The 26,244-nt window shown below is 52.7% G+C and overlaps 2 protein-coding genes across 2 annotated transcripts; one reads left to right on the forward strand and one right to left on the reverse strand.

Annotated features, from left to right (window-relative positions):
- Positions 1-5,159: 5,159 nt before the first annotated feature.
- GUCA1B (guanylate cyclase activator 1B) lies at positions 5,160-15,267 on the forward strand. The gene is made up of 4 exons (XM_037154869.2): positions 5,160-5,580; positions 12,001-12,150; positions 13,764-13,884; positions 14,501-15,267. The coding sequence occupies exons 1-4, from the start codon at positions 5,374-5,376 to the stop codon at positions 14,626-14,628; spliced, it is 606 nt and encodes a 201-aa protein (XP_037010764.2). The 5' UTR covers positions 5,160-5,373; the 3' UTR covers positions 14,629-15,267.
- Positions 15,268-17,070: 1,803 nt separating this feature from the next.
- On the reverse strand, positions 17,071-23,631 carry GUCA1A (guanylate cyclase activator 1A). Its single transcript, XM_037154833.2, has 5 exons — positions 23,616-23,631; positions 23,033-23,525; positions 18,558-18,707; positions 18,062-18,155; positions 17,071-17,795 (listed from the first exon to the last, which is right to left on the reverse strand). Exons 2-5 carry the CDS (start codon positions 23,231-23,233, stop codon positions 17,632-17,634), a joined length of 609 nt encoding a protein of 202 aa, XP_037010728.1. The 5' UTR covers positions 23,234-23,525; positions 23,616-23,631; the 3' UTR covers positions 17,071-17,631.
- Positions 23,632-26,244: the final 2,613 nt, after the last annotated feature.

Genomic DNA, 26,244 nt, shown 5'->3' on the forward strand with positions numbered 1-26,244 from the left:
ATAATCTTTCACATCAATAAATATCTACTAACCCATGCTCTCTCAAAGGAGTCAAGAAGAGCCATCTTGCAAAATTAAAGAATAATAGCTCCTATTACCTCATCAGTGACTGAGTGTCATGCACTTTGCTCAGTACACATATTTGAGTTGCCTGTATGCGCTAAGCACTGGGAGTTCTGCAGTGCATCTGTGGGGAAGTCCCTCCCCTCAAGGATCTTAAACTTTGTGGGGAAGACGATAGGGGAAAAGTAAGGTAGTTTCAGCTGCAGTTAAGCATGATGAAGAAAATAGGATCATGTCAAAATTAATTGAGTGGCTTTTAAGACAGGATTGGGAAAGTGCTCTCTGAGGAGGGGAGAAGGGCAAAAAGGAGGCGCCATGTGCAGACCTGGGGGAGAGCAATCCAAGCAGCAGGACCAATCAGTGCTAAGACCCAGTGAGCTCGGCATGTCTGTCCACAAGGACGGAGGAACATGAAGACAGAGCAGGTGGCCCTGACTAGGGGGCTCAGTAGGTTGAAGTGTCATCCCATAAATCAAAAGTTCACAGTTTTGATTCCTGGTCAGGGCACGTGCCTAGGTTGTGGGTTAGCTCCCCAGTCAGGGGTGTGGGAGAGGCAACCAGTGGGTGTTTCTTTCTCACATCAACGTTCCTCTCTCCCTCTCTTCTCTCTAAAAATAAGTAAACATGCCCTCAGATGAAGATTAAAAAGAAAAAAAGCGGGGGGGGGGGCTGGATCATGTAATGCATCATGGCTGTGGGAAGGAGTGTGGATTCCTGAGTGTAAACAGGAAGTCATAGGAGAGTTTGGAGCAGAAGAGTGATAGGATCTGATTTGTACCTTAGAACATGCTACTCTGGCTCCTGGGTGTGGACTGTAAGGAGGGGATGGCAACTGGGGGCAGGAAGACCAGTGGGGACCTGTGGTGGGGCAGGTGAGAGGATATGGCCCAGACTAGGGCTGCAGTAGTGGAGGTGATGAGAAGTGGTTGAATTCAGAGTGTAGTTTGGACATGGAGCTGATGGATTGATCTACTAATGGCTTGAAATGAGGTCTGAGAGAGAGGATTCAAGGATGACTCCTAGTTTTTGGCCTACGAAACTGGATAAATGGTGGTGCCATTACTGAGGTGGAAGAGGGTTGAGAATGGATTTGGGAAGGAAATCAGTAGTTTGGCGTAGGCTTTGGCCTTGGCCTTAACTAAGTTTGCGATCTGAGTATCGATGTCCAATAGGCAGCTGGGTTCATGAATCTGGAGTTCTGGAGAGTGGTCCAGGCTGAAGATGTAAATTTGGAAGCTGTCAGCTTACAAATGTTATGTAATATTGGAAGTTAAGTACGTTCATCTAGGGATGATGTAGGTATATAAGAGAAGAGTACCACGGACAAGACTGGGAAGCCCCTGAACATGCAGAGATTTGGTAAAATGGAGGAGGTTCCAGCAAAGGAGATGAGCAGTCATTGAGGTTAGAGTGAAATCAGAGGAGTGTGGGTCCTTGAAGCCTGGAGTATTTGGAGGCGGAATGCGATTGGTGAACTGTGAGGACCGCTGGCCAGTTGAGTAAGAAAAGTAGGTCATGGATGACGGCTGTGCAAGCCTTTTTATGGAGTGAGCATCCAGTTGGAGTAAATTAAGGAGAGAATGGGGAAGAAAGGTGAGGACACAATAGGTTTGAGAGAGCTCAGTTATTTATTTCTACCTTAAAAAAACACCTGAGATTTCATGGCTTAAAATGGAGACATTTGCTTTGCACACTATCTGCAATTTGGTCAGGGCCCTGTGGGGACATTGGCTGCTCCATTTGGTATCACTTGGGGTGGCTGGAAGGCCGGGGCCTGAGTCACTCCCCCACGTGTCCGATGGTTGGGGCTGGCTGTCATCCAGAACCTGTACGTGCACCCGGGCTTCCTCACAACGTGGCGTCTGGGTGCCCGGGGCAGGTCCTGAGAGAGCCAGCAGAAACCCTGTCGCCTCGACGACCCAGCCTTGGAAGGTGCACGATGGCGCTCCTGCCTGTCCTCCTCAGTGACATAGCTGCAAGGTCCCATCCAGGTCGAAGAGAAGGAGAAACAGACCCCCCACCTTGACGAGAGGGACGCACGAGACCAGGCCCATCGCTGTGCTGTTTTTGGAAGCTACACCTGCCACAGAGGGTTTGTTGTAAGAGAAACCAAAGTGAGGACAGCGGGTGGAGGTGACGCGGCAGGGCCAGGGGTCTGGGGACCCAGAGGGCCTAAGGCCCCCACGAGCTCTAATTTCTTTTAAGTATTTTAATACCTTTCAAAATCGGAGCAGTAGGTTTAGTTCAGTCTGGACTAACTGGATTCTATTCATTTTTATACCAATGAATGCTAAAATATTTTAAATATTTTGTAGTATTTATTTTTCCATATTTATCTTATGACCTATGAAGGTAAAGAGTGTAGGCCCATGCACGTGGTAATGGGGACCCTGAATGTGGGGTCAAGGCAGGATTTTTGTTGTTTTACTTTGCTTTAATAAAGGTGGTATTAAAGCATGTCTTCAGAGGGGAATGACCCATTATCGAAGGAAAAATGGGATTCGGAAGAGAAAAGAATCGCTGTGGAAAGCAAGTACCTGAGTGGGCAGAGAGCCGAGCCCTAGAAAACAAGGGGAGGACCTGACAGGTGAGAAGTGGGGAAGGGACACCACTTTGGCTGGACCAGGAAGAGGCAGACACGAGGCACAGATGCAGAGAAGTGTCTGGTGGGAAGACAAGGTGGTCGTGTGGTGTGTCTATTTCCCTGAAGTGAAGCCGTGACAAGGTCATCAGCTGAGCGCGGGGTGAGGGGAAGGTCTGAGGTCGGAAGGGCCGTGGAGTGGTCATCTCAGGGCGGGGACAGTGAAGTCGATGGGGAAGGAGTAGTTATGTGACATGTGTGCCACCAGTGTGATTTTATGATTTTCTCTTACTGTGTTCAGCCTCCTGGGTGCAAGTGAGGTGTTAGCCCATAGTGGTTAGGTTCAGCCAGGGTCAGGTTTTTCCAAGTGAGTAGTTAAAGGGACAGGGGTGCAAAAGTCAGGGTCACAGCAAGGAAATGGCAAGAGTGCTGGGCCGTGGATAAGGAGGACAGTGGAGATGTAATTGAGGTGGCACATGTTTTGTTAGGAGATCCACAGGTTGCAAGTCTCAGTAAGGCTGGTGACTAACTGGAGTGCAGATGTCAGCATAACAGCTGGAAGGAGAGGTGGTGAGCTTGAAATGTTTCAGAGGGAGTACAGAAATGCCCACAGCGGAGCCCAGGGCAGGTTCTCAGACTGTGCGCAAGGGAAGGGCCCAGAGGGCTGCGAAAGCACACGCTGCTGGGCCCACCCTCTGGTGCCGACTCTGGCCTGCAGGGTCCATGTGTTGTGGATGCGGCAAACAAATTCACACGGACTACAGAAGTCCTGTAGAGAAAAGGGACAGTGTGGCCACACTCTGAGTGAGAGAGCGCCCCAACCCTTCTCTGGACAGGCTTTTATTGCTTTTCTTGGCATGTTACATCGAGGATGGTCCTCATTTACTACGCACAGGTTTGCTTTAGGTGATTATTTCTTACAGATAACAAAGAAAAGAATGTTGCAAATGCAAGGGAATGATAAAAGTGATAGATCTAGTTACACTCTGTCCTTGGAATGGTTTAGCACAGACTTGAGGAAGTTACTTCAAAGATATGCATTAAACATTCTCTGCCTTAACTCAGGGTGAGGGATTCTTAGCAAAAGCAAGCCTCAAAGCAGCCTAGGTACAATGCAGGCCTGGTCCCCCATGGGAAAGCCGATCTGTGGGCCTGGCTCCTGTGCACTGCCTCAGCCTGTCAGTTTTCTGAACCAGAGCTGAGCTACATTCACCATTGCCACACAGACTGATTCTCTATAACCCTCCAAATTTCTGATTCAGTAGGAGGGGAGGGGCCAGAGAATTTGCATTTCTAACAAGATCCCAGAGGCTGCAGCTGCCGGCCCAGGGCCCATGGAGGCCCGTGTGGGATGGGAGGAAAAACCTTTGGAACTGGGGAGATCAAGGACCTTTGAGGCCAGAGTGCAGGATGGGTCAGGTCTCCACCTGGGTGTGGGTGTCTCTAAGATGATGCTTTGAGACACATGGTAAAGTCACTGGTCAGTAATGGCAACAAGGATGAGTACAAGGAGGGGTCAATTTGGACATGGCTTTGAAGGGACTGGCATTTTTGAGGGAGAAAAGAGAAAAGGCGGAAGCAACAATTAAGAGGAAGGAGGACACTAGCCTTATCCTCCACACCCTGGGGGCTGTGGGATGTGGGAGAAAAGTCCACCAGCACTTGAAAGGATGACAGAGGAAGGGGGTTCCTACTTCGGGAACAGTGAGGAAGTGACAGCGACTCTAAGAGGTCAGGGCAGAGAGCCCCGAGAGCGGATCAGCCTCCGCACCAACAGTTGGGCACCAACACTCCATGCGGCACAGGCAGTGCGGCCCCAGGGACGGACTCTCACTGGCATGACCACCTCTGAAATCTGGAAGAACCAGCGCTCCAGGTTTTCTGGTGTCATTTTTGTATTACATTAAAAGAAGCATAAATATGTAATTGATTCAAAAACAAATTGGCATGAACATTTAATATAAAAATAAGAGACTTCTGAGATATTCTAAGCTATGCTCCCTCATGTGGAGAGAAAGTAGGAAGAGCCTCCAGGTCTTGGGTGAAGGGCGTTGGAGGGAAGCATTTGTACTTTAAATTGGAAAATGGGAAACTTCCGAGACTTAGGGGTGTGATTTATAATGGAGCTAAGGATACTGCGCTGGGGGCTGAGTTAGCCTGGGGACAGAGCTGCTCCCCTGGAACCCTTCACAGAGATTCCGTGTGGAGGAGCTGAGCCCAGATCCCGGGCAGCTTTTATTTTAAGGCCTAGGAGTTGGCCGCGCTCCCTCTATGGACGTCAGAGTCTCCTGTGTCTCCAAGACGGTCCTCTCCAGAGCAGTGTGGTGCTCATTTATGACATGGGAGGGTCTCAGCTTATCTTCCCAACTCATCTCTAGTCTACCCTCCCCTCCGTTTCCTCCCCTTCTCACTCCTCGGAATCTTCTGTGTGGCTTAGTTGAGTGGTTGAGAAGATGAAGGGGAGGGGTGAGGCTGGGGGAGCTTAGCAGGCTGGAGGTCAGGCCTTCCGGGGGAATCTTCTAATGATCTTAGGGTGCTTAGCCGGCCTGGTCCTGCCCACCTTGTCGCCAGCCTCCTACACTGCCCGTCACATTCTGTTGCCCAAGAGATGATGAAGAGGCTGGCTGAGCTAAGGAAAGGGAGGAAGAGCACACTAGCCTAAGGAATCAGTCAGCAGAGGCCCAGGAGGAGACGCAGACCCTTGCTCTCTGGCGTTCCTGGGGGCCAGGATGGGGCAGCAGTTCAGCTGGGAGGAGGCAGAGGCGGCGGGCGAGATCGATGTGGCGGAGCTCCAGGAGTGGTACAAGAAGTTCGTGGTGGAGTGCCCCAGCGGCACACTCTTCATGCATGAGTTCAAGCGCTTCTTCAAGGTCACAGGCAATGAGGAGGCCACCCAGTATGTAGAAGGCATGTTTCGAGCTTTCGACACGAATGGGGTAAGGGACCCTGAAGGGGAGGACTGGTGGCCAGGCCACTTGGCACGTTTCTCAACCTTGAGCTGAAGGAGCATCCTCGGGGTGGGGCGGGGGGGCGGTGCTCCCAGTCCCCAGTTCTCCTGCTCTTCTGTTCTCCCCACTACGCTCTCATCTTTCCTGTCCGTCTCTTCAAACTCCTCTCTCCCGTGACCTGCCCCTTCCCCTCGTCCCTTCCCTCCTCCCCACCTCTCCACTTCCATCTGCTCTCCCTCCCTTCACTTCCTGAGCACCACAGGTAGGTCGGGCAGAAGGGCACACAGTCCATTCCTCTCTGTATTTTTGGCCAAGGCTTTTCAGACCAGGGACCTGGTTTTTCACCCTCCTCCAGAGCTCCTGTCACTCTAAAGATAAGGGGCAAAAGAGCTGACAAAATGGGATGAGCCTTCTTGGCCTAGACCGTGAGCCCCCCCTCATTGGGGTCCTTCAAATTGAGACTGCTCAGGTCCTCCCCACCAGGAATGCTGGAGAAGGTTCCTTCACAGACTGGGAGATCGGATGGATTATTGTAAAGGTCCCTGCAACTCTTCAAGTCTTGGGAGATTCATGATCTCATTCAGCCACAGGGTTTCTTTAAACCTTCCATTGACACCAGCTGCTGGGAAGCTAAGTTGTGTAAATGCACACCGGCCAGAAACAGAATTTAAAAATTGAAACTCCTGCCCTGGACAGTGTGGTTCAGTAGGTTGAATCATTGTCCCATAGGCCAAAGTCACGGGTTTGATTCCCGGTCAGGGCACATACCCAGGTTGTGAGTTCGATCCTGGTCGGAGCATATACAAGCAGGCGATCAATAGATGTTTCTCTCTCTCACACTGATGTCTCTCTCTCTCTCTCTCTCCCTTCCTGTCTCTCTAAAAGTAATGACAAAGTGTCCTCCAGTAAAGATTTAAAAAATTGAAAGTCCTTCGTTATTTCAGGTCATCCAGTCCAGCACCTCTGCAATCCTTTAAACCGTTCAGGTTGCCTCAAATACTGATTTCGGCTTTCGAAATTGATGGGGGCAGGTGCCTGGAAAGTTAGCTTAAGGAAGTCCCGGTGCCCCTCGTCTCTGTGCGTGGAGAACTTGACTTTCTAGGCTGACCCACAGGGTGGCTGTTCAGGTCTGCCATGGTCCCGGTGCCGGGCGGCCCGTCTCCGCGCCTGTCGGGGGAGGGAGGGCGGCGGCAGCTTCGGGGCAGCGTGAGCCTCCTTGGAGGTGAGCCCTGTGACCCGCTCAGGGCACAGAGTGAGCAGACTTCCCAAAGCCCCTCCTGGCCCCAGTTTCCGAGTCAGTAGCAGTCGGGGGGGGGGGGGCAGTTTGTTGTTTCAGATTAAATGTTGGGAGGGCCACGGCGAGAGGAGTGGATTTGTTTGCCCCAGATCACACACTCCGGGGTGCAGACTCCCAGGCAGGTGCACCGGCCTAGGAGGCAGGTAGTTTTTTAAAAGAGAGGAAGTGATTTTTTTAAATGTAGGTCATGTATCACAAAACTTACTATCATACATATAACAATGTTATGCATACTTATCTAAAAATTCAATATAACAATTCAAGAACCAAAAGAGCCCTTGCCAGGCAACTCATGTGGTGGAGCACTGTCCCGACACACCAAGGTCGCAGGTTCGATCCCCAGTCAGGGCACATACAAGGAAATGTATGAATGGGTGGAACACAAACTCTCTCTCTACAAATTAATAAATAAAAAACTTTAAAGAACCAAAAGACATTATTTAGCTCTGGGCATAATATAGTTGGACCCCTTATGCCCCATTCTACCTTACAAGTTAGCATATATATTCATAAGTTGCTTTTTTCTCTTTATCTTTTATTTGATAGGATTTCAAATTTACACAAGTCGCAAGAATAGTACAAGTAATTCCCATCTATACTTTAGACAATTGTTTCCATTTTGCCTCATTTGCTATATTATTCTTTCTGTATATAAATACACGTGTATTTTTAAGAGAAAGTCGGAGACATCACTCTCTCTTAGAGCCTTTTCATCTCTAAGCTTTTCAGTCTGCTTCTCTGAGGAACAAGGCCATTCTTTTAAATAATCTAATGCAGTTATCAAAATCAGGAAATCTAACATTGATGCTTTTTTTGGGGGGGGGTCTAATCACTCATTGTGTTTACTTGTCCTGTCACCTTTAAATTTGAAAACTTTTTCTAAAAATATTTTTATTAATTTTTTTGAGAAAGAGAAGAAGAGAAAGGAAAGAGGAAGAAAGAGAGAAACATCAGTTTGTTGCTCTACTTATTTCTGTATCCATTGGTTCTTGTAAGTGCCCTGACTGGGGATTGAACCCACAACCTTGGCATATTGGAACAACACTAACCAACTGAGCTACCCAACCAGGGCTAATTTGGAGCCTCTAATCTTAGCTTTCCTTTCTCTTATTTGACCCTGATAGTTTTGAAGATTGCAGGCCAATTGTCTGGGTTTGTGCAGTATTGCTTGGGCTTTATAGTTCTGGCAGAAATGCCACAGAAGTAACATTTGTCCTTCTCAGTGCATGATGTCAAGGGACATGTGACGTTGATCTGTTCCATTACTGAGATTGTTAACTTCATCACTCGGTTACTCAGTGTCTCCTGAGTTTCTCCACTGCAAGGTACTGTTTTTCCTCTGTCATCAATAAGCATTTTACGGGGTACTTTGAAACAAAGTATCCTGATCCTGTCGCTCATCAAAATTTCATCTGCTATGTTTGCATTCCAGTGTTGATTTCTAACCGGTGTCTTGATACACCAGTTGCGTTCCACTGCAAGGAAAGGCTTTCCTGGCAGGTGTGTGAAGTTCCTCTGTCAGGGACTGGCCTTCTTTCTTTACGTTCCTGCTTAGTCTCCGAGGACACACCCAGCTCCACTTCCCACCTTGGCACAATCTTTTTATCAGCAAGTCTCACTTCTGGGTGATTGGTCTGAGATTTCTGGTGCAAATAAAATGAAAGGAGCTCATAGATCTAGCTCACATGTCAAAATCTGGGTGACAGAGGAATTTGGTGGAGATGAGGAGGGAGGGGCACCGCCCTCGGGGTTCCTCCCCAGTGACACACCTGTCTTCTCTGCCTGTTGCCCTGTGACACACCAGAATGGAAGAAAAGGAATGAAGCTCAAATGTCATTTGGGATCCTTACATAACATGCATTGAGGTCAGCGCTGGTGCACAAGTTCAGGTAGAAAGGAGCAGATCACACATGCCTGCCACTTCCTGCTTCTACCTCTTGACTGGACAGCGGTGTCTCTCCATCATCTTGGGCTTCCGTGGCTAATGAAGGCTGATGAGGGCCGGTGCTCAGCAGATGAGCTTAGTCCCAGCTGGAAGCCTCCCGGAAGTGGTCCTGGGTTTGCAGTAACCTCCTGGGGGGATCGTTCGTCTGGAAGTGGCTACTCCAGAACATGCCTCTTGCGGAGCAAGGGGTTGTGGGAAGAAATTTCCTCTGCCCTCAAGTTTCTTTCAGCTGGTCTAATCAAATAGATATGAGACAGAGTAGCAAAAGGAAATAAGTAAATTTAACACATACCTATGTATGGGAACCTCGCATATGAGAGAGTCGGAGACCCCATATGCAGGAGAGATTCGGAGACAGACAGGAAATGTGGGAATGTAAGACGTCTGAGCTGGGGATCAGCTAAGATGCCTTCAAAGGGTCATTGCAGGGTGGTAAGGAGAGTGATGTTCAGGAAGTCGAAATTTGTCCTGCAATATATACAGATAGCTAAACAGAGGTTGTCTCTGATAATCTATCATGGACAAGGCCCCTTATTCAAGTTCTCCTAGGTAGTTAAGGGAGCAGCAGACATTTCTTCTGAACCCAGTAGATACCACTCAGCAATTACAAGTTGCCTTCAGTTCAACAGTCCGTCTGCCACCAGAGCACCATAGGGTGACTTGTTCTGCAGCCCACAGGGTTGTTGTGGAAAGCCTGTCACGTAGAGAGATGGTATTGTGAGAAGGTTCTAGAGGAAGAATGCAGGAGAACCCAGAGATCTAGAGAATAGGGATTGACTGGTAGTTTCAGTTTTTCGGTTTTTGTCCTTGGTGCTAGCCACCAGGCTCAGTTTCCAGACAGTACCAAAGCTGGAATGGAGTGAGAAGGCTCTCCCCACTTGACGAACTGAAAAGACATGTATCAGGAAAGGCTCTGCCTTAGCAACCTATTCCATTTCCGAGTCTCAGACTCCTCACCCACCACATGAGGGTCCCAGACTGGAGGGAGATGAGGTATGTAAAACAAATGGTCCCTACCAGACATTTGCATACATTTTCCTATTCAACTCATTGCAAAAGAAATGTAAGGTCAGTTTTTAGTAAGCTTAATAAAGCACGGTCACTAATAAAAATAGCCTTATAAAGAACAACCAGTCATTACATCATACACCTTACACTTACACTATGTTCTTTACAAGGCTATTTTTCAATTGTATTTTTATAAAGCTGGGGGGAAATTGGAAACAAGTCAAATAACCTTCAATGAGTAGAGAACAGACCAGGGACCATGTGCGCAGGGGAACCCTACTCGGCAGTAAAAAGGAGGGAAGGAACTTTTGTGGCCTGAAGCAACTTGGATGATCTCCAGGGCGTTATGTTGCATTAAAAAAAAAAAAGCACCAATCCTGAAGGTATGGAATATGATTCTAATTCCATACCATTCTCAATGTGACACTATTGTGGTTTTGGGGAGCAGGACAGTGGTTGCCAGAGGGCTCGGCCGGGAGAAGGATGTGACTATTAAGTGGGAGCGAGCAAGTTTGTGTTGAGAGTTACCCACACCTACGCGTGGGGTACGATGTCGTAAACAATACACCTGCGGCAGCCATGCACTGAAGCCCAGGGGGGGGGGAAGGGAACGACCACTGCTAAGAATCTGTCCCCTGATTACCAGATGTAAGAAAAGTATGTATTCACAAGGATGTTCATGTGTTATGTAAAATATTAACCATGTTCAGAAACAGGAACTGCTCAGTGCACCTCAAAAAAATAAAACATATGATTTTAAAGTATTTTAAAGACATGGGACATTTTAAAATAAAAATCTAGGAAATGAAACTATAGCTAGTCTCATCTCAATTATGTAAATACGTGGTGGGGGTGGAGGAACAGAGGAATTATTTAAAAATACAGAATAAAGCATTTCGAGTGTCCAGGTAGGCTCGTTTTATTTTCTGCTTCGGCGGGCGTCCTTGCTGTCCCCCTCATTTTCTGCCGTGTCCCCCTGTCGCCTGAGCCTTGCTTGCCCTGGCTCCCCTTATCCGGGGCGGGGCTCCAAGTGGCCTGACCCAGTGAGACAAAGGTGTTCTGTGGGCCAGCGATGTCATTTCTTATTACAAAGTCACTGGAATAACAGGCGCTCCTGGGGAGCTGATGAGTCAGGTCTTTGATTTGCAGAGCTGAGGTCCCCACCCTGAAATAGGTGAGGAGGCAGGTGTGAGCTTCATCCCGTGGAGCTCAGACGGAGACTTTGGCCCGACCAACCACGGCAGCCAGGGCCCCAGCCTCTTACGTCAGACTCCTCTGGAGTCAAAGCGTCTTCTCTCCGTACTCCTGGTTTACTGCTTTTGGAGTAATTGCTGCTGCCCCATTTCCGCTGAAGGAAAGAAAGCAAATTCAGTTTCCTGGTTAGAGGCACTTCAGAAGTGACCTGTGCACCCTGCTTCTTCCTCTGGCCAGTTAGCACTTGAGCTCTCCCTCACCCCCCGCCCCTTCCTGGGTGGGGACGGGGGAGCAGGCCTGTCCTTCAGTGCGATGTCCAGCTGCACCTGGAGGGGAGCACGGCTGCACCGCCTGTCCATTTTCCCTCCGCCTCCGAGTGAAGGAAAGGGCAAAAGAAACTCAATGTGAGCACAGCTTCCTAATCTTTCAAAACTACCGTGGTCTCAAATTCAGGTTAAGTTGATTATTTATTCATTGATTCATCAATATTTATGAGACCCACAGGGCAGAAGTGGCACTGTGCTAGGTGTGGAAGAGAAACAAAGGCAATGTAACCCCTCTTTTTGCTCCAGAGCAGATGATGTAGCTAGCGAATGAGACACACTCTCAGGACAGTTAGGTGACAGTGCCAGAGTAAGACCCAAATGGCACAGAATAGGTGGTGGGTGCTGTGAATGTTAGAAGAGGGAGAGGTCACTGTGGCTGAGTGGTCTGAGAAGGAAGGCTTCCTGGAGGAGGGGATTATTGGGCTGAGCGTTGAAGAACTGGTAGAATCAGGTGATCATAGAGGCCGAGAAAGGATGCCAGAGTGGAGAACAGCCTGAGCAAAGGTGCAGAAGCCACACAGATTGCGAGGAAGAGGCAGGGCCCTGCGTTTGTGGTGGTGGATGGCGCAGAACAGAGTGCACGCTGGTGCTCTGGAGGCGGGGCCAGCAGGGCCTCACCGACCCCACTCCCGATGCAGGACAACACCATCGACTTCCTGGAGTACGTGGCCGCCCTGAACCTGGTATTGAGGGGCACCCTGGAGCACAAGCTGAAGTGGACCTTCAAGATCTATGACAAAGACCGCAATGGCTGCATCGACCGCCTGGAGCTGCTGGACATTGTAGAGGTCAGTGTCTGTCCGTGGGGCTGGGTACCTGGACGCGGGCACACCCTGGGCTCTGAGGGTGGCCCACTGAAGTGGGTCCCGGGGGCTGGAGTTCAGGAAGAGGCACCGAAATCATCCAATTCAGAAAGTGTGCTCTCTGACCACAGTGGAATTAAGCCAGAGATAAATTACAAAAAACTGAAAAATCCCCATGTGTTTGGAAATCAGGCAGTACACTTCCAAACACTCCATGAATTATCAAAGACAAAACCACAGACATACACACACAGTGTTGTGAACTGAAGAATGATGCAAAAATAACCTAGCAAAACTTGTGGAATGCAGCCAAAGCTGGGCTTTGGAAACATGGAGCCTTAAAATGTATGTATCAGAAAGTAAGAGTTTGAAAATCAATGAGCTAAGAAGTCACCTCAAGAAATTAGGAAGAAGCTGCTTGGGCTGGTGTGGCTCTGTGGATTGAGCACCAGCCTGTGAACCAAAGGGTCACTGGTTCGATTCCCAGTCAGAGCACATGCCTGGGTTGCAGGCCCAATAGGGGGCGCTTGATGTTTCTCTCCCTCTCTTTCTTTTTCCCTTCCCCTAACTCTAAAAATAAATAAATAAAATCTTTGAAAAAGAATAGAAAAAGATATTTAAAAAAATTGGAAAAAAGAGTAAATTAAAACCAAAGAAAGCAGGAGAAAGGGAAAATACTGTAAAGAGCAGAAATTAATGACAGAGGAAAAATTTACAAAGGAAAAGTCAATAAAACCTAAAGTTGGTTCTTGAAAGACTAATACAGCTGACGAACCACCACGGGGAGGGGATGATCAGCAAGGAAAAACACTACCTACTAGATGCAGACTCGGACCTACTAGATGCAGACTCGGACCTACTAGATGCAGACTCGGAGGTGGGGTCGGTGTCAACTCCACCCCGAGTTGCCGATGGACCTGCCAGCCCATTTTACAGACAAGGAAATTGCCCCTCAGAGGTTCTCTGTGTGCCCACATGCATCCACCCGGGAGGTGCTGGAGCTGGCTGTGACACCCACGGCTCCCAGACAGCACCGTGCTGGGCGGCAAGGCCCTGGGGATTGGCCACACACGTGCCCTCAGAGAGCGCCCAGCCCAAGAGCCAAGGGTAATCCCCTTGTTGGTCCATCTCTCTTCCATCTCACCTCACAAGCATTGCCTCACTGGGAAAGAAACAGTGCAAAGGAGAAGCCTGTTCTTTCCCCTCCAGTTTAAACACCTGTATCTCCCATCATCCTATTTCATACACATAGACACACATCCATAAACACACCACATTCTCTTTTCCTCTCTGGATCTCCATTTTTCCTCTGTAAAGCAGCATTGAGACCATCCCAGTGCCATATACGACCCGCATCATCAGGTTAGGGTTTTGGCTTTGGTGGCTGTGGGGTGGGGCAGCTCGAGAGCTCAGGAGCTCCTCAGCTGCAACCAGGCCAGTGGGACCCTGGGACACATCAGTTTTGTTTGGGTTGGGTCCCGTGGTCCTCAGATGCACAGCCTGGGGGGCAGCGCTGGGGGAAATGGTGCTGAGGAGCATGGGTTGGGGGGGGCGGAGTTTGCAGAGTCCCCTCAACGTCCCTGGGGTTTCCTCCGCAGTCAATTTACAAGCTGAAGAAAGCCTGCAGGGTGGAGATGGAGGCCGGGCAGCAGGGCCAGCTGCTCACGCCCGAGGAGGTCGTGGACCGGATCTTCCTTCTGGTGGATGAGAACGGAGACGGTAACCAGGGGAGACCGCGGCCCACTCCACGGCAGCCCCTCTGCCTGGCCCTGTGACCTGGGGAGAGCCCTCCACCCCCTCAACCACCAGCGTCTTCATCTGGGAAATGACAAAGGGTGTCACCAGTGCATGACATTTGTAAGAGTGATTAGAGCTCCTACTGGAGTTGCTGGTGGAGGCCAGGCGAGCAAGCAAGCAGCGGGAGTTTTGGGGTCAGGCAGACAGGATGACACGCCAACCTGTCACCCTGGCCTCAGTGTCCTCATCTGGAAATGGGGATGACGATGGCTGAGAGGACTGAGTAGGGTGATTAAGCCCCAGGGCTGCGCAGGGAGGGAGCTGGTTGGGAGCACACGCAGAAGAACCCTCGAGAACATTTTGAGGGCACTGGGGACAAAAGTAAAACTTCAGTTCATTTGCGAAGAAAGTCCCTTGCGGAAGCCCTTGCAGGTTCCAGGAGATTCCTGGAGAATCAGCGGGCCCCAGGCTTAGGCCCTGCGTCTGCGGGCTCCTTCGTGCGGGAGCTGCAGGCGCACCCTGGGAGGGGAGGCCTCTGCTCTTGCCCCGACCCCTTGTCTCCGTTCTTCCACAAGACCCTCTCTCCCACCCTGCTCAGGCCAGCTGTCTCTGAGTGAGTTCATCGAAGGCGCCCGTCGTGACAAGTGGGTGATGAAGATGCTGCAGATGGATGTGAATCCCAGCGGCTGGATCTCTCAGCAGAGGCGGAGAAGTGCCATGTTCTGAGTGTCCGGGGCCCTGGGGAACCTGCAGGAGTCCACAGGCCCCTCCAACACTCCAGGCTCACAGGTCTCCCGAGTGGTGGGAGGGCCGCTGGTTCAGCCCCCTGATGCCCACTCATCCTGGCAGGCCGGGGAGGGAAAGGGACTGGGGAGGGAGGGGCCGTTGGTCCGAAGCCACCAACTGGGCACAGTCAGTTGAAAGAGTTTACTGGGCTGGTGAGGGGAGTGGCCTACTCACTCCCTCGAGCTGCCCCTGGGGCACCTCTGCCTGGGCTGGGTAGTTGTGGGGCCCCCACAAATTCCTGCATGGTTCTCAGCTGGAAGCAGGGGCAAACTGAGAGGCAGGGTCCCGTAGGCCAAATTGAAAATGACAGTGCCCCGTACTGTGGGAAACAGACTGGTAGGAGGCAGGGACTGGCAGGTGCTGAGTTGGAACAGGCAGCAGCTGGCAGGGCGGGGGGATGTAATGCCCCCCCGCCAGGGTCCTGAGGAGTGCTCGTGGGGGGTGGCTTGCCTCCTCCCCCAAGTTGTCCCCACCTGAGGAGCCGAGGGGGAAAACTGCAGCCAGTCAGGCCGGGGTCTCCTGCCCTTGGAGGGCCCAGCTGCCCTCAGGGGGGCCGCCCCGGCTCTGCGCTGCCGCTGCTCCCCCGCCCTCCACCCCCCGCCCCCCGCCCCTGGCCCTCATCCTGCCCTTGCCTCTCCCACTTGCCTCTCCGATGCCCTCGCCAGCATGGCCCTGCCACAATCCCAGCCACAGACTAAATATGTCTCCTTAGCGAATGGAGAAACTGTCCCGCTTTCTCAGGGGAGAACTGGGCCTGAGGACCTGGGTTCTAGGCCAGGCTCTGCCTCCAACAGGTACGAGACCCAAGATGGTCACTTTTCTTGCTGACCACAGTTAGTGGGCTGGGCTGGGCTGGGCTGGACCAGCAGTTTCCAGATGATTATTTTTTCAGTTGTGGAATTATTTTTGTTACACAAACTCTGTGCGCACCCCCAGTGTAGACACTGGATTAAAGGGGAGCTGCTTGGTTGAAGAGGGGCCTGAGCCCTCAGACCCTCCCGCCACTGGGGCCAGAGGTTCCTCCCAGAACCCGGCCCTGGGCCAGTGTCACTCCTGGACTCGGGAAAATGCTTGCTTTACCTCGAATAGGTATGTCTTTATGTTGATGTATGAAAAATAAAACTAATCTGTTGGGCCTGTGATTTCTTAGGTATGATGTTCATACAAAGCTTCCTTTAGAAGTGAATTTTAGGTAAAAATGGTTGACTAAAAAACAGCGGTCCAGGTGGAACATAGACACGCCCCAAATCATGAAGGTGGTGTGTGAGTGACTCTGGGAAAACGTCGCCGTTCCCTCCAGATACCCCCAACCCTGACCTTCAGGATTTCCCGAGGGGCGGCCGCCAGGAAAGGGGCAGGAGTGTCAGCTCCGTGTTCCCAGGCTGCCCGGCACTGACCTGCACCGGCCCTCCGTGCCTGCGCTCAGCCTGGCTGGCTTCCCAGGCAGCTGGTCCAAGGGCCGGACGGGACGGGTACGAGCCAAACACTCCTCTCACCCCTCGGGGCTCTCTGCAAACAGAGGGTTCGCCCCCTTTTTCTCCCTCCTGCCCTGGATTTTTACTAACTTCCCACACTAAAGACTTAAAGCCCAGAAGAAAGAGCGGCTTGAAAAATCGGGTACAGCTGCTTCAGCCTGTCTCTCCCCAGGTTCTTGGACAGGTATTTCTAAAGTTGGGGTGTGCAAAGAATGAGGGCCCACCTGTAACAGACTGCCCCACTTCCCAAATGACGTCAGGTGTCACTGCAGCCAGAGAGACTTAGGTGAGACCAGGGAGGGTCAGGTCACCCGCAGGGACTCTCAGAGTCGTAGGGAACTATGGGGCAGGCACCAGAGGCCACCCGGTAGCCAGCAGGGGGAGTGTGAGGGGTGGTGCAGTCACTTCTGAAAGAACACGGATTTCCTCTGGACGAACAAGGACTGTCTGTGGCCTTTTGGCCGGTGTCTGACTCCAGCACGCCTCCCCAGAGTGTGTGAGTGCGCGCACACCGTGGCCGGTCATCCGTCGCGATTCTGATCTGTATGGTTATCTAAACATTCCGTCCTCTTCTCCTTCGAGACCCTGTAGCTTCTCGGAGGAATTTGCTGGGTTTTTTTCTCCTATTACTGAGGCTCTTGGAGGTGTTCCCTAAAAATGGGTTCGATGACCCCTTACTGGTAACCTGTGAATCCTGAGAGATACCCCCAATTTACACCTAAGAAAACTCCTTCCCACATCCCACAGCCCCCACACAACCCCCACACATCACCCAGCGTGCACCGCACACACCATCTTCTCCACACGCACCCTCCAACTCCTCTGTCATGGTCCGAGTCCAGGGTCGCCTCTGTGAGGCTGCCCCTGAGTCACCTTCACTCACGTTCCCCGTGCTTCTGCAGGAATCTCACGGCTTCCCTTAGCATGTTTTATTATAATGACGTTTAGCCTGGCAGTTCACTGATGATGAGAAGGGTCCTTTCCTCTGCACATCTAACATCTGGCGTTAGTACATAGTAGGCGTTAGATAAATGCTTGTTCAATGAATGAGGGAGGAATCAGTGCAAACCATACAGGCAGGCCGCAGGTCCTGGGCTCCTTGAGGCACCAGGACGGAGACTTGGGGGGTTCCATCAGAGTCCCAGGAAAGCTCAGCTCTGCCTCAGAGCTTCCACCTCTAGAAGAGGGTGGGGCTGGGGGAGCCTCCAGAGGGGCCAGGAGAAGCCCGAGGGCGCAGGGGTGTTGAGGGGCTGCTGCTGGCAGGAAGCAGTCACCACCAGCTGAGTCACACTGAGATTCAGAAGCAGCTTCACCGTCCCCACCTCTGGACTCCCACCACTGCTCCTGTGCCACCGCCTCGCAGCCCGGAGAGGCGGCCTGGGCCTCTGAGTGCAGTAGACGCTATCTAGTATAACAGCCAGCACCACCGCACGCCCGCTCCCCAGCACGGAAGCTTCCCGGCGGTGGCTCAGCCGGCGGCCTCAGCCGCCCCACCGCCAGCCCCCTCCTGGTCCTGTTCTCCGTTCTGCAGCCGGCGCACAATGCTGGTGAGGTCCAGGCTTCTTGTCAGCGTGTCCAGGAGCATCTGGTCCTTCTGGACGCCCTCCATGAACTCCTCCAGGGACAGCTCCCCTAGTGGAGAGAAAGGGGGTCACGGGGAGGGGGGTGCTCGGGGAGGGGGTGTCCCTGTCTCCTGGCAGCACTGTGTCAGGCCAGGCCCAGAGCTGGAGTCTCGTGACAGGGACACGGCCAATGCTGGGGGAGGTGGCTGTGAGGGGGACAGGCCAAGGAGCCCGAGACCAAAGTCTGGTCCAGGAATCTCTAAACTCCAGGTCTGGGGCTGGGCCCCTACCCCCTGGTGACGCCCCTCCCCGGGCGGCCCCACCCAGCCCGCTCACCATCCCCGTTGACATCGATCTTGGAGAACACAGTATCGGTGAACTCCTCTGCACTCATGGCGGAGTCGCTGCAGGGGTTGATGGCTCGGATGGCCTGGAGGGAAGACGAGGTGAGAGGGGCCTCCAAGACTAACTCAGTCTCCGTGGGGGGGGGGGGGGGCAGGCCGTGAGAGCCCCTGGCTCCCACAACAGCTGGGAGTGGAGCTGAGGGTGCCAAGCAGCAGAGTGGGCAGTAGCAACAGAGCTGGGACTTACGAGCTTCTACAGTCTCTTGGTGCACACAAGGAAACTAAGGCCCAGAGAGGGGAAGGAGAGTGGCTCAGGTCACACATCTGGTGAGGGCCAGAGCTGCCACCAGGACCCTCGATCCCACCCTGCCCGCTTCTGAGAATACAACTCTGCCTGCTGAAGACCCAGCGCCAGCGCGGCTGGCTCCCTGCCCAGCTCCAGGTCCACCAGCCACTGCCCCGGCCCGGCCCTCTGCACCTGGAGTTACCTGGATGATGGTGAGCAGCTCGTCGCGGTCAATGCATCCGTTGCCGTCCACGTCGTAGAGCTTGAAGTACCAGCGCAACTTCTGTTCCACCTTCCCCTTGAGGACCAGGCTGAGCGCCGCCACGTACTCCATGAAGTCGATGTAGCCGTCCTGGACGGGCGAGCGGCCTTGAGCCCACTCCGCCCCGCCCCCCCGCGCAGCGGCCCGCCCCGCAGAGCCCACCCTGCCTGCCCCAGGGGCAGCGATCAGATGGACGAACTGGCCCCCACCCGGCGGGCTGTGTGGGCTGCAGCTGTCGCTGGCTGCTGCTCCGTGCTTCTCAAACTTCCAGTTGCTTGTAGGTGGGAGAAGAGAAAGGCATTCCCCTGGGGGCGGGCGTGGGGGGTGGAGTGTGGACTGGGTGCGTTTCCTGCGCTGGGGTAGGCGAGGAGAGCCTTTCTCATTCTTTCCTTTACTCTCCTAACTTTCCTGGCACTCACTGTGCGCTGTGACAGACTGGGAATCAACGCAGAGAGATGGGGGCTGCCTCCTGAAGGGAATGCAGTGTGGAAAACGCAGGTGGGAACCCCGGCTTTGCCCCTCAGAGCCGTGGGATTTGGGACAGAGGATGCAGTGTCTCTCTGGCCCTTGGCTTTTTTCATTTATAATAATTATAACGGTACCTACCCCTGTGGGATTATCGTGGGATCACACGAGCTCATGCGTGTAAAGCACTCAGCACTGCCTGGCATACAGTAAGCATTCAGTAAATGTCATCTAGGATCTCACTGTCCCTGACAGCATGTCACTGTGCTGTCATGATGTGTATTCAGCAGCAACAGATCCAGACGGGCCATTATGGAATTGCAAGATAGGAGCATCCACTCCACTGGGGCTCAGGGTGGCTTCTGAGGGGAGGTGGCGCCCTCACTGAGTCTTGGAGGGGTTGGCCATTGGGGAGAGTGGCCCAAGACATTCCTGCAGGACATTTATCCAGGGCTCCCCGAATGTTCACCAGCTGACCACGTGCCCAGCCCTGCCAGTCCTACTAAGAGGGTCTCTGCCCACCTCCTCTCAGACCGAGTGAGGCTGGGAGAGGGCGGCCCGTGCCTGACAGACAGGCTGGGCCCTGTAAGGAAAGGCGCACTGGCCCAGAGCACAGGGACTTGGGGTCCAGCCCATATTCCCGCTCTTACTCACAGCCACGACTCTGGGCCCGGGAAGTTACTGCGAAGCAGATTTGGGGTCAGTATGACGAACTCTTTAACAGGCAAAGCTGCCCACGGGGGAAGGGCCAGCCTCATTCGGTAATGAGCTTGCTGTCACTGAAAGTGTTCAAGCAAAAGTCAGAGCACTGTTACCAGGGGCGTAGCTGACACTGGGCACGGTGGCCTCCGAGACCTCTTGGCTCGGTGCTGGCCTTTGGCCTACGGTGAGGCCTTAACCTCTGTGGGCCCCGCAGGGAGTAGCGTGATCATAGTGAACAATGTGTGCTTCCCATGGTCAAGGGCTTTCACACGGGCGTTAGCTCATTCGGTCCAGCCCTGCCCAGCTCCCAGGGCTGCTGTGGGAACAGGCGAGGCCCCTGTGCAGCCCGGCTCGGCCCCGGAGAAGCCCGCAAACAGCTAAGGAGCTGCTTCCTGGGGTGGGGGGAGGGCAGGACTCAGGGTGAGGGTGCTTTTGCTTTTCATTTCCCATCTTCCTGTGTTGTTGGAAATTTCACAATGTGCTGTATTACCTTTATAACTTAAAAATGGCTTAACAGGAACAAGGGAAAGTATGGGGTTCTGTCCCGGAAAGACCTAAACCTTGTCTTCGGAGCGGGGTAGCCTCAGACAAGGCACACGGGCTCTTGGAGACGCAGCTTCCTCAGAACTAGGATGAGAACAACATGTGCTTTTCAAGATTGTGGGATGGATTAGATCCAGTAAAATTACTACAACGACACTGACTTCTTTTTAGTGCTTCCTGTACTGTTTCATTCGTTGTACTCATTAAATCTCAGGACCCCTCCCAGGGGGGAGATGTCTCCGCCCCCTCCTCAGCTGAGGACGCAGGGCTGAAGCTCGCTGTCTGGTTCAGGAGCACCCGTGTGGCCGCTGGCACAGCCAAGGGTGTAAAACTTTGAAGTGATCAAAGCGCATGCTTGTGCCCCAGTTCACACTCCCACTCACACCACTGCACCCCCCAGCTCTACCCACCCAGCACAGAACCCTGGGCCTCAGCCCTCTTCTTACTCAGGGGCTGGCGGATATTTTCCGTACAGGGTGAGTAGGCAAATATTTCAGTTTTGACAAAACGCAAACGCATGGGTGTGGTGTGTTCACTTAGACCCACGGCCGTTGTTGGCGCACCCCAGCTTTGACTCCCTCTGTATCAAATTTCCTAGCCCGTCTGCTGAGCTGCTCGGTGCTCCTGGCGACGGAGGGAGGCACTGGTGCCCAGGGGTGACTGAGCTGCTGGTGTGCAGGAGGCACGTTCGACGTTACAAAGAGGCTCTTCATTTAAACGAATATGTGTTTAAATTAATGTTGTTATGAAATGCAAAACTAGCCCATGAACTCATGATTTCTCATCTGTTGATTCACTCATATAACAAATTCCTATTAAGCACCTATTGCGTTGCAGGCACTGCTTTGGGTGCTGAGGACACGGCAGTGCACAGGACAGAAAAGAGGCCCGTCCCCACGGAGCTCTCCCTGCAGCAGGAAAGAGAGCCGTAAACAGTCATGCGTGCGTGCGTTAGACGATAAGACTGGATCTGGGAAGCCGTGGGGGGCGGAACTAGGAAATGCAGGGGTGAGGGCTAGTCCCAGTTAAATAGGGTTTAAACCCGGAGGTCAGGGCAGCTGTCGGTGGGAAGGAGACATCTGAGCAGAGACTCGTAGCTAGGGAAGGTGTGAGCCAAAGAGAATTCTGGGGGAACAGGGTCCCAGGCAGCACCAAAGCCCTTAAAGCAGGGGTGTGTGTGGCATAATCGAGGAAGACAGGTTTGGGACAGTACAGGTAGGTGGTGCTTGCATGTGACAAAAATTGAAGAGATGGCATATGAATGACTCCAATTAGGTAAACACATGGTTGGGTGGGTTGCCCCTCCCAGTGTTATGCATGTGATTTTAGAGGGTCCTTTGGAAACATGTCTTGACCCAAAGGGTTACCTTAGTAGGTGAGAAGCTGAGCTATTTTGGTGCCTCCTGTTCGGGAAGTATTGCTGCTTCTGGAGAACTGGGAGGTCTGGCATCCTGACGCCATCCCTCCAGGTCTCCAAGCCCTGGGCTCCGGTGGTCTGCTTCCTTGCGCCCCCTTCAGGAAAGCCCTCGGGCACAACGATGCTGCCCTTGAGGCTGGGACTCAAAGCCCATAATCTGCTTTGGCTCCTTAACTCCAAAATTAGCAAGATTTAAATAGCCTCTGAGCCCCAGCTCTCCCCAGAAGCCCTGCCCACAGTGGTGATTGGCTCTCTGGGCAGCCCCTCCTGGCTGCGGTGGGCACGTGGCGGTGTATCGACAAGTCTGCCTTCCCCATGAGCACCAGCCGGGTGGGGACCAGCCAGGGCAGGGAGACGGGTGTGTGGGCCTGGGCTCTCCCACCACGGCGTCTTGACTGAACTGCTCCAGACAGAGAACTTGCTACTGAAAACCACCAAACGCCCTAACTAATGTTCCCAACAGGTACAGGTGAATAAGCTGAAGCTGATGGGGAAAGCACAAGGTCAAGGTCACCCAGCTGACGAAAATCAGGGGCCCAAACTCAGAGTGTCCAGCTCCTTTTCCAGTGTTCCCTCTAGCTTATCTGGAAGTCTTCACCCAGTGTGCCTAGGTAATTACTTGGGGACACACACTTTGACCCCTGCGAAGACCTTTGACCTACCTGAAGAAAGGTGAACTGAGGTCATCAGGTATTTTAGAGCTGAAGTAGCCTGGATTCCCCAGAGGCCAGGCAACCCTGCCTGTCCCCAGGTCTAGTGTCCAGAGAGCATCCCTGGTGACCCAAGTGACGTGGGCCTGCCCATCCCAGACCAGCCAGGGCCGGAGCCTCCTCACCCTGCTCTCTGCTCTCTGCCCCTCCTTTTGCACCCCTGTGAGCATCCAGGGCCTGTGCTAAAAGCACCACACACAGCAGCAACCACTTAGTAGGTGCCCAGTGCTGTCTTGTAAGTGTGCACACTTGTTTGAATTACTCAGAATGCATGTGCGGGAGAGGCAGGGGAGCCATTCGGTCCAGCCTGTGAGCACACTAACTGCACACCTCTCCGTCCCCCCTCAGAGTCAGGGCAGGGGTGTTTGAGTCATTTCAACCTCAGTGCCTGACTCACAGTAGGTGCTCAGTGAATGTGAGAGCGGCTGAATCCCTAACATGCACGTTCCACCTTCCAGGTAAACTGTGAACTGTACAAATGAAGCCACTCCTCCAACGGACCCCGTTGGCTCCCCCGCTCTGCTGGCTGGGATCCCCCGGGCGTCCCTCCAATGCCCCACACCCAGGCCCCTGCTCACTTTGTTGAAGTCAAAGGTCTCGAACATCTGCTCCACATACTGGCTGGTCGATGGGCTCAGGTTCTTGAGGCCAAAGATCTGACGGAACTCGTAGAGGGTGAGCTGGCCGGAGGGGCACTCGGTCATGAACTTCTTGTACCACTGGTGGCACTCAGTGCTGCTCAGCTCTTCCACCGACTTGCCTTCCATCACGTTGCCCATTGTCCAGGCCTGTGGGGGGCTGACGCCCAAGATGGACAAGTCCTGTGACCCTCTGCTCCCTGCACGACAGTGGCTTGGCTTTTTGGAACTGGGCCCTCCTGGCTCACAGGCCTGAGTTCTCCAGATCTGAGCAAGGAAGGACCTGAGCAAGCAAGTGCAGGGAAATGTCGGGAGGAGGTGAGCAGGAGGAACAAGGTGTGGGGTCGAGCGAGCCTACACCCAAATCCAGGGGCTGCCAGAGAAGCAGTGCACAAGTCCCCGGGAGATCCTTACAGCCAATGGGAACTGCTGCCTGGAGAAGAGGAGTGAAAATAGAACAAGGCTTAGAGGACCAGAGGCCGAGGATTACAGCCTTGAGCTGATGGTGAGAGGATTGTCTTACCCAGTTTGCTGTCTCCTTATCCCTTCTCACCAAGACAGAGTGGGTGGCCAGCCAGCAGCTGTCCTGATCCTGTGAGTGCCACTCCCTTCTTGTCCTGTTTTGAGGGGGCTCCTCCCTCAGACACAGAAGGGAGGTGCATCTGAACCAGAGCTGGGCCAGCCGTGGGCTCTCGCCAGGCCCGCTGCGTACGGCTGTCAGGCCATGCACTGCACTTGGCCACCGCCGCTGAGGGGCTCCAATCGACCACGCATAGCTAACGTAAGAGAGCATTTGAGTGACGCAGTGTGTGGGCTTCCAAAGAGTCCTAAGCAGCCGGTGGGAGCCCCTCCTGCAATAGCCTGCACAAGCTCATCTAGCCATGCATACACCCACCCACTGGTCCTGTTCTGACCACACTCTCAGATTCCGGAGGTTGCACCTTTCCCGTCCTAGGAGGCTTTGAATTCAGCCCTCCATCTGACCCTGAACCTGACACCATCGCCTTCCAGAGGCATGGGAATAGCGAACATTGAGCGTGTGCCTATGAGTGTTTGCCTAGTGGCTGTGAGTGTGAGTGTGTGTGTGTGCACGTGTGAGGGAGAGGGCTGGCACACATGTGCATGGGTGAGCTGCTACCTGCTGGCTCAGAAAGCTCCCAGAACACGCCTAGGGGCCCATCTCTGCAGCAAAAGCTTTCTCCGGCCCCTTGTGGGACGTTCTCTGACCATAGACTTTACCGGTGGTTCATTTATGGAGCCAACACCCAGATGGGCTTAAGCCGGATGCTCCTGGGAAAGTACGGAGCCGGCACCCCCTCCACCCTGCCCCCTCCCTGATTGATTTCCCTCCCTCCTTTACAGGTGGACCATGCCTGTCGCCTACCTCGGCCGGAGGAAACCACCACCCATGTTTCTGCTTTCCCAGCAGGCTCTTGGGTACTCATTCAGGTTGCGCTAGCACAAAACTGTCTTTTATACTTGAGAAGGGGTATCTTTGGGGGGCGGTTTATTATCGCAGCTAACCTACCCTGTCTGATACAAAGGCCGCAGTTTAAATACTGCACAAAGTGCTGTGAGTTTTCCAGCACCACCAAGCCGCCGGGCCCCTCTCAGGAACCCCAGCTGCGTGCCCGGGCCCTCCCACACTGCAAGGCTGCAAGGAAAGGATTCTTTTCTTAAAAAAATATTTGTATTGATATTTGAGAAAGAGAGGAAAGGAGAGAGGGAGAGAAAAACATCAGTTTGTTGTTCCATTTATTTATGCATTTGTTGGCTGATTCCCACGGGTGCCCTGACTGGGGATCAAGCCCTCGACCTTGACGTATCGGGACGACGCTCTCGCCGCCTGAGCTACCCAGCCAGCACCAGGGAAGGACTTTTTCTCCAGGCTGCAAAGCAATGTGTCTTCAGAGTGAAGACTAAGGAAGACTTTCCTATATATGTGTATGTAGGTAAATATATAACATATATTAGATGTCGGAGTACGTACATGTATATTCAGAATTGGCCGAGTATGCCGTAGTAAAAAAACACTCTCAAATCTCGGCGCTTTAAGCATCACAAGTTACTTCCCTGCGCACCCTCCTTGCTTTAGCTCCTCGGGGCCTCGGCGTCATTCCTGACATGGAGGTGACGGCACCCACCTCGAGGGGCTGTTAAGAGGATTAAGTGCATTAAAATTAGTATATGGAGAGCATTTAGCCCTGGCTGGTGTGGCTCAGTGGATTGAGTTCTGGCCTGCGAACCAAAGGGTCATCAGTTCAATTCCCAGTCAGGGCCCATGCCTGGGTTGCAGGCTCAGTCTCCCGTAGGGGGCACACGAGAGGCAAACACACATTGATGTTTCTCTCCCTCTCTTTCTCCCTCCCTTCCCCTCTAAAACTAAATAGATAAAGTCTTTAAAAAATTTAAAACTTACTATATCCAACCCCATTCCCAACTCTTCGCCCCTCTGCCTGCCTCTCCCCACCCCCCTAAAAAAAGCTGTAAAAGAGAATTGTTCTCTTAGCCTCCTTGCAGCTAAGAGTGGCCACATGACATGGTTCTGGCCAAAGAAATGTTAAGTGAAGGTCTGCTGCGTTTTCCAGGGGAAACCTTGCTTTCCTGATAAAAAGTGATACAAGATGAAGCTGGCACTGCCCTTCTCCTGCTTTTGGCTTTGAATGTGAATGTGATGTCCAGAATGTAGCAGCTATCTTGGGATCATGAGGTTACAAGGGAGGGAAAGGTCAAGAAACCAGAAATGTCAGCCATCACCTTGAATTGCTGAATCCATGGCAATGACCAATGTCTCTCCCCATAGTTCTGATTATGTTTGAAAAAGAATCCCTTCTTTATTTAAACAAAAATAAAATAGGACCCTCAGAGGCAGTTTGAGGATGGAAGCATCAGGAAAATGATGGTTATCACAAAATTTTGTGTGAAGAATGCCAGGCTGTTGCTCCTACGAGGATCCATGAGAACCGGACAGAGGGGAGGACCAGCATCCGGGAGGTCAGCTCCGGGACATGGCCCAGCTCTGCAAGGAAGGACGGTCACCACCTCCCGACCACCAGGAACAACCTGCATCCCCAGGCTGTGCCCGCTGCCTGGGCGAAGAACGGAGTCCAGAGTGCGAGGGTCTGTGCCCCTCGCACTGCTCAGCCTGCAGC

This window comes from Artibeus jamaicensis, unplaced genomic scaffold (assembly GCF_021234435.1).
Source record: "Artibeus jamaicensis isolate MK-2021 breed Jamaican fruit bat unplaced genomic scaffold, CSHL_Jam_final contig_484, whole genome shotgun sequence".
NCBI lineage: Eukaryota > Metazoa > Chordata > Mammalia > Chiroptera > Phyllostomidae > Artibeus > Artibeus jamaicensis.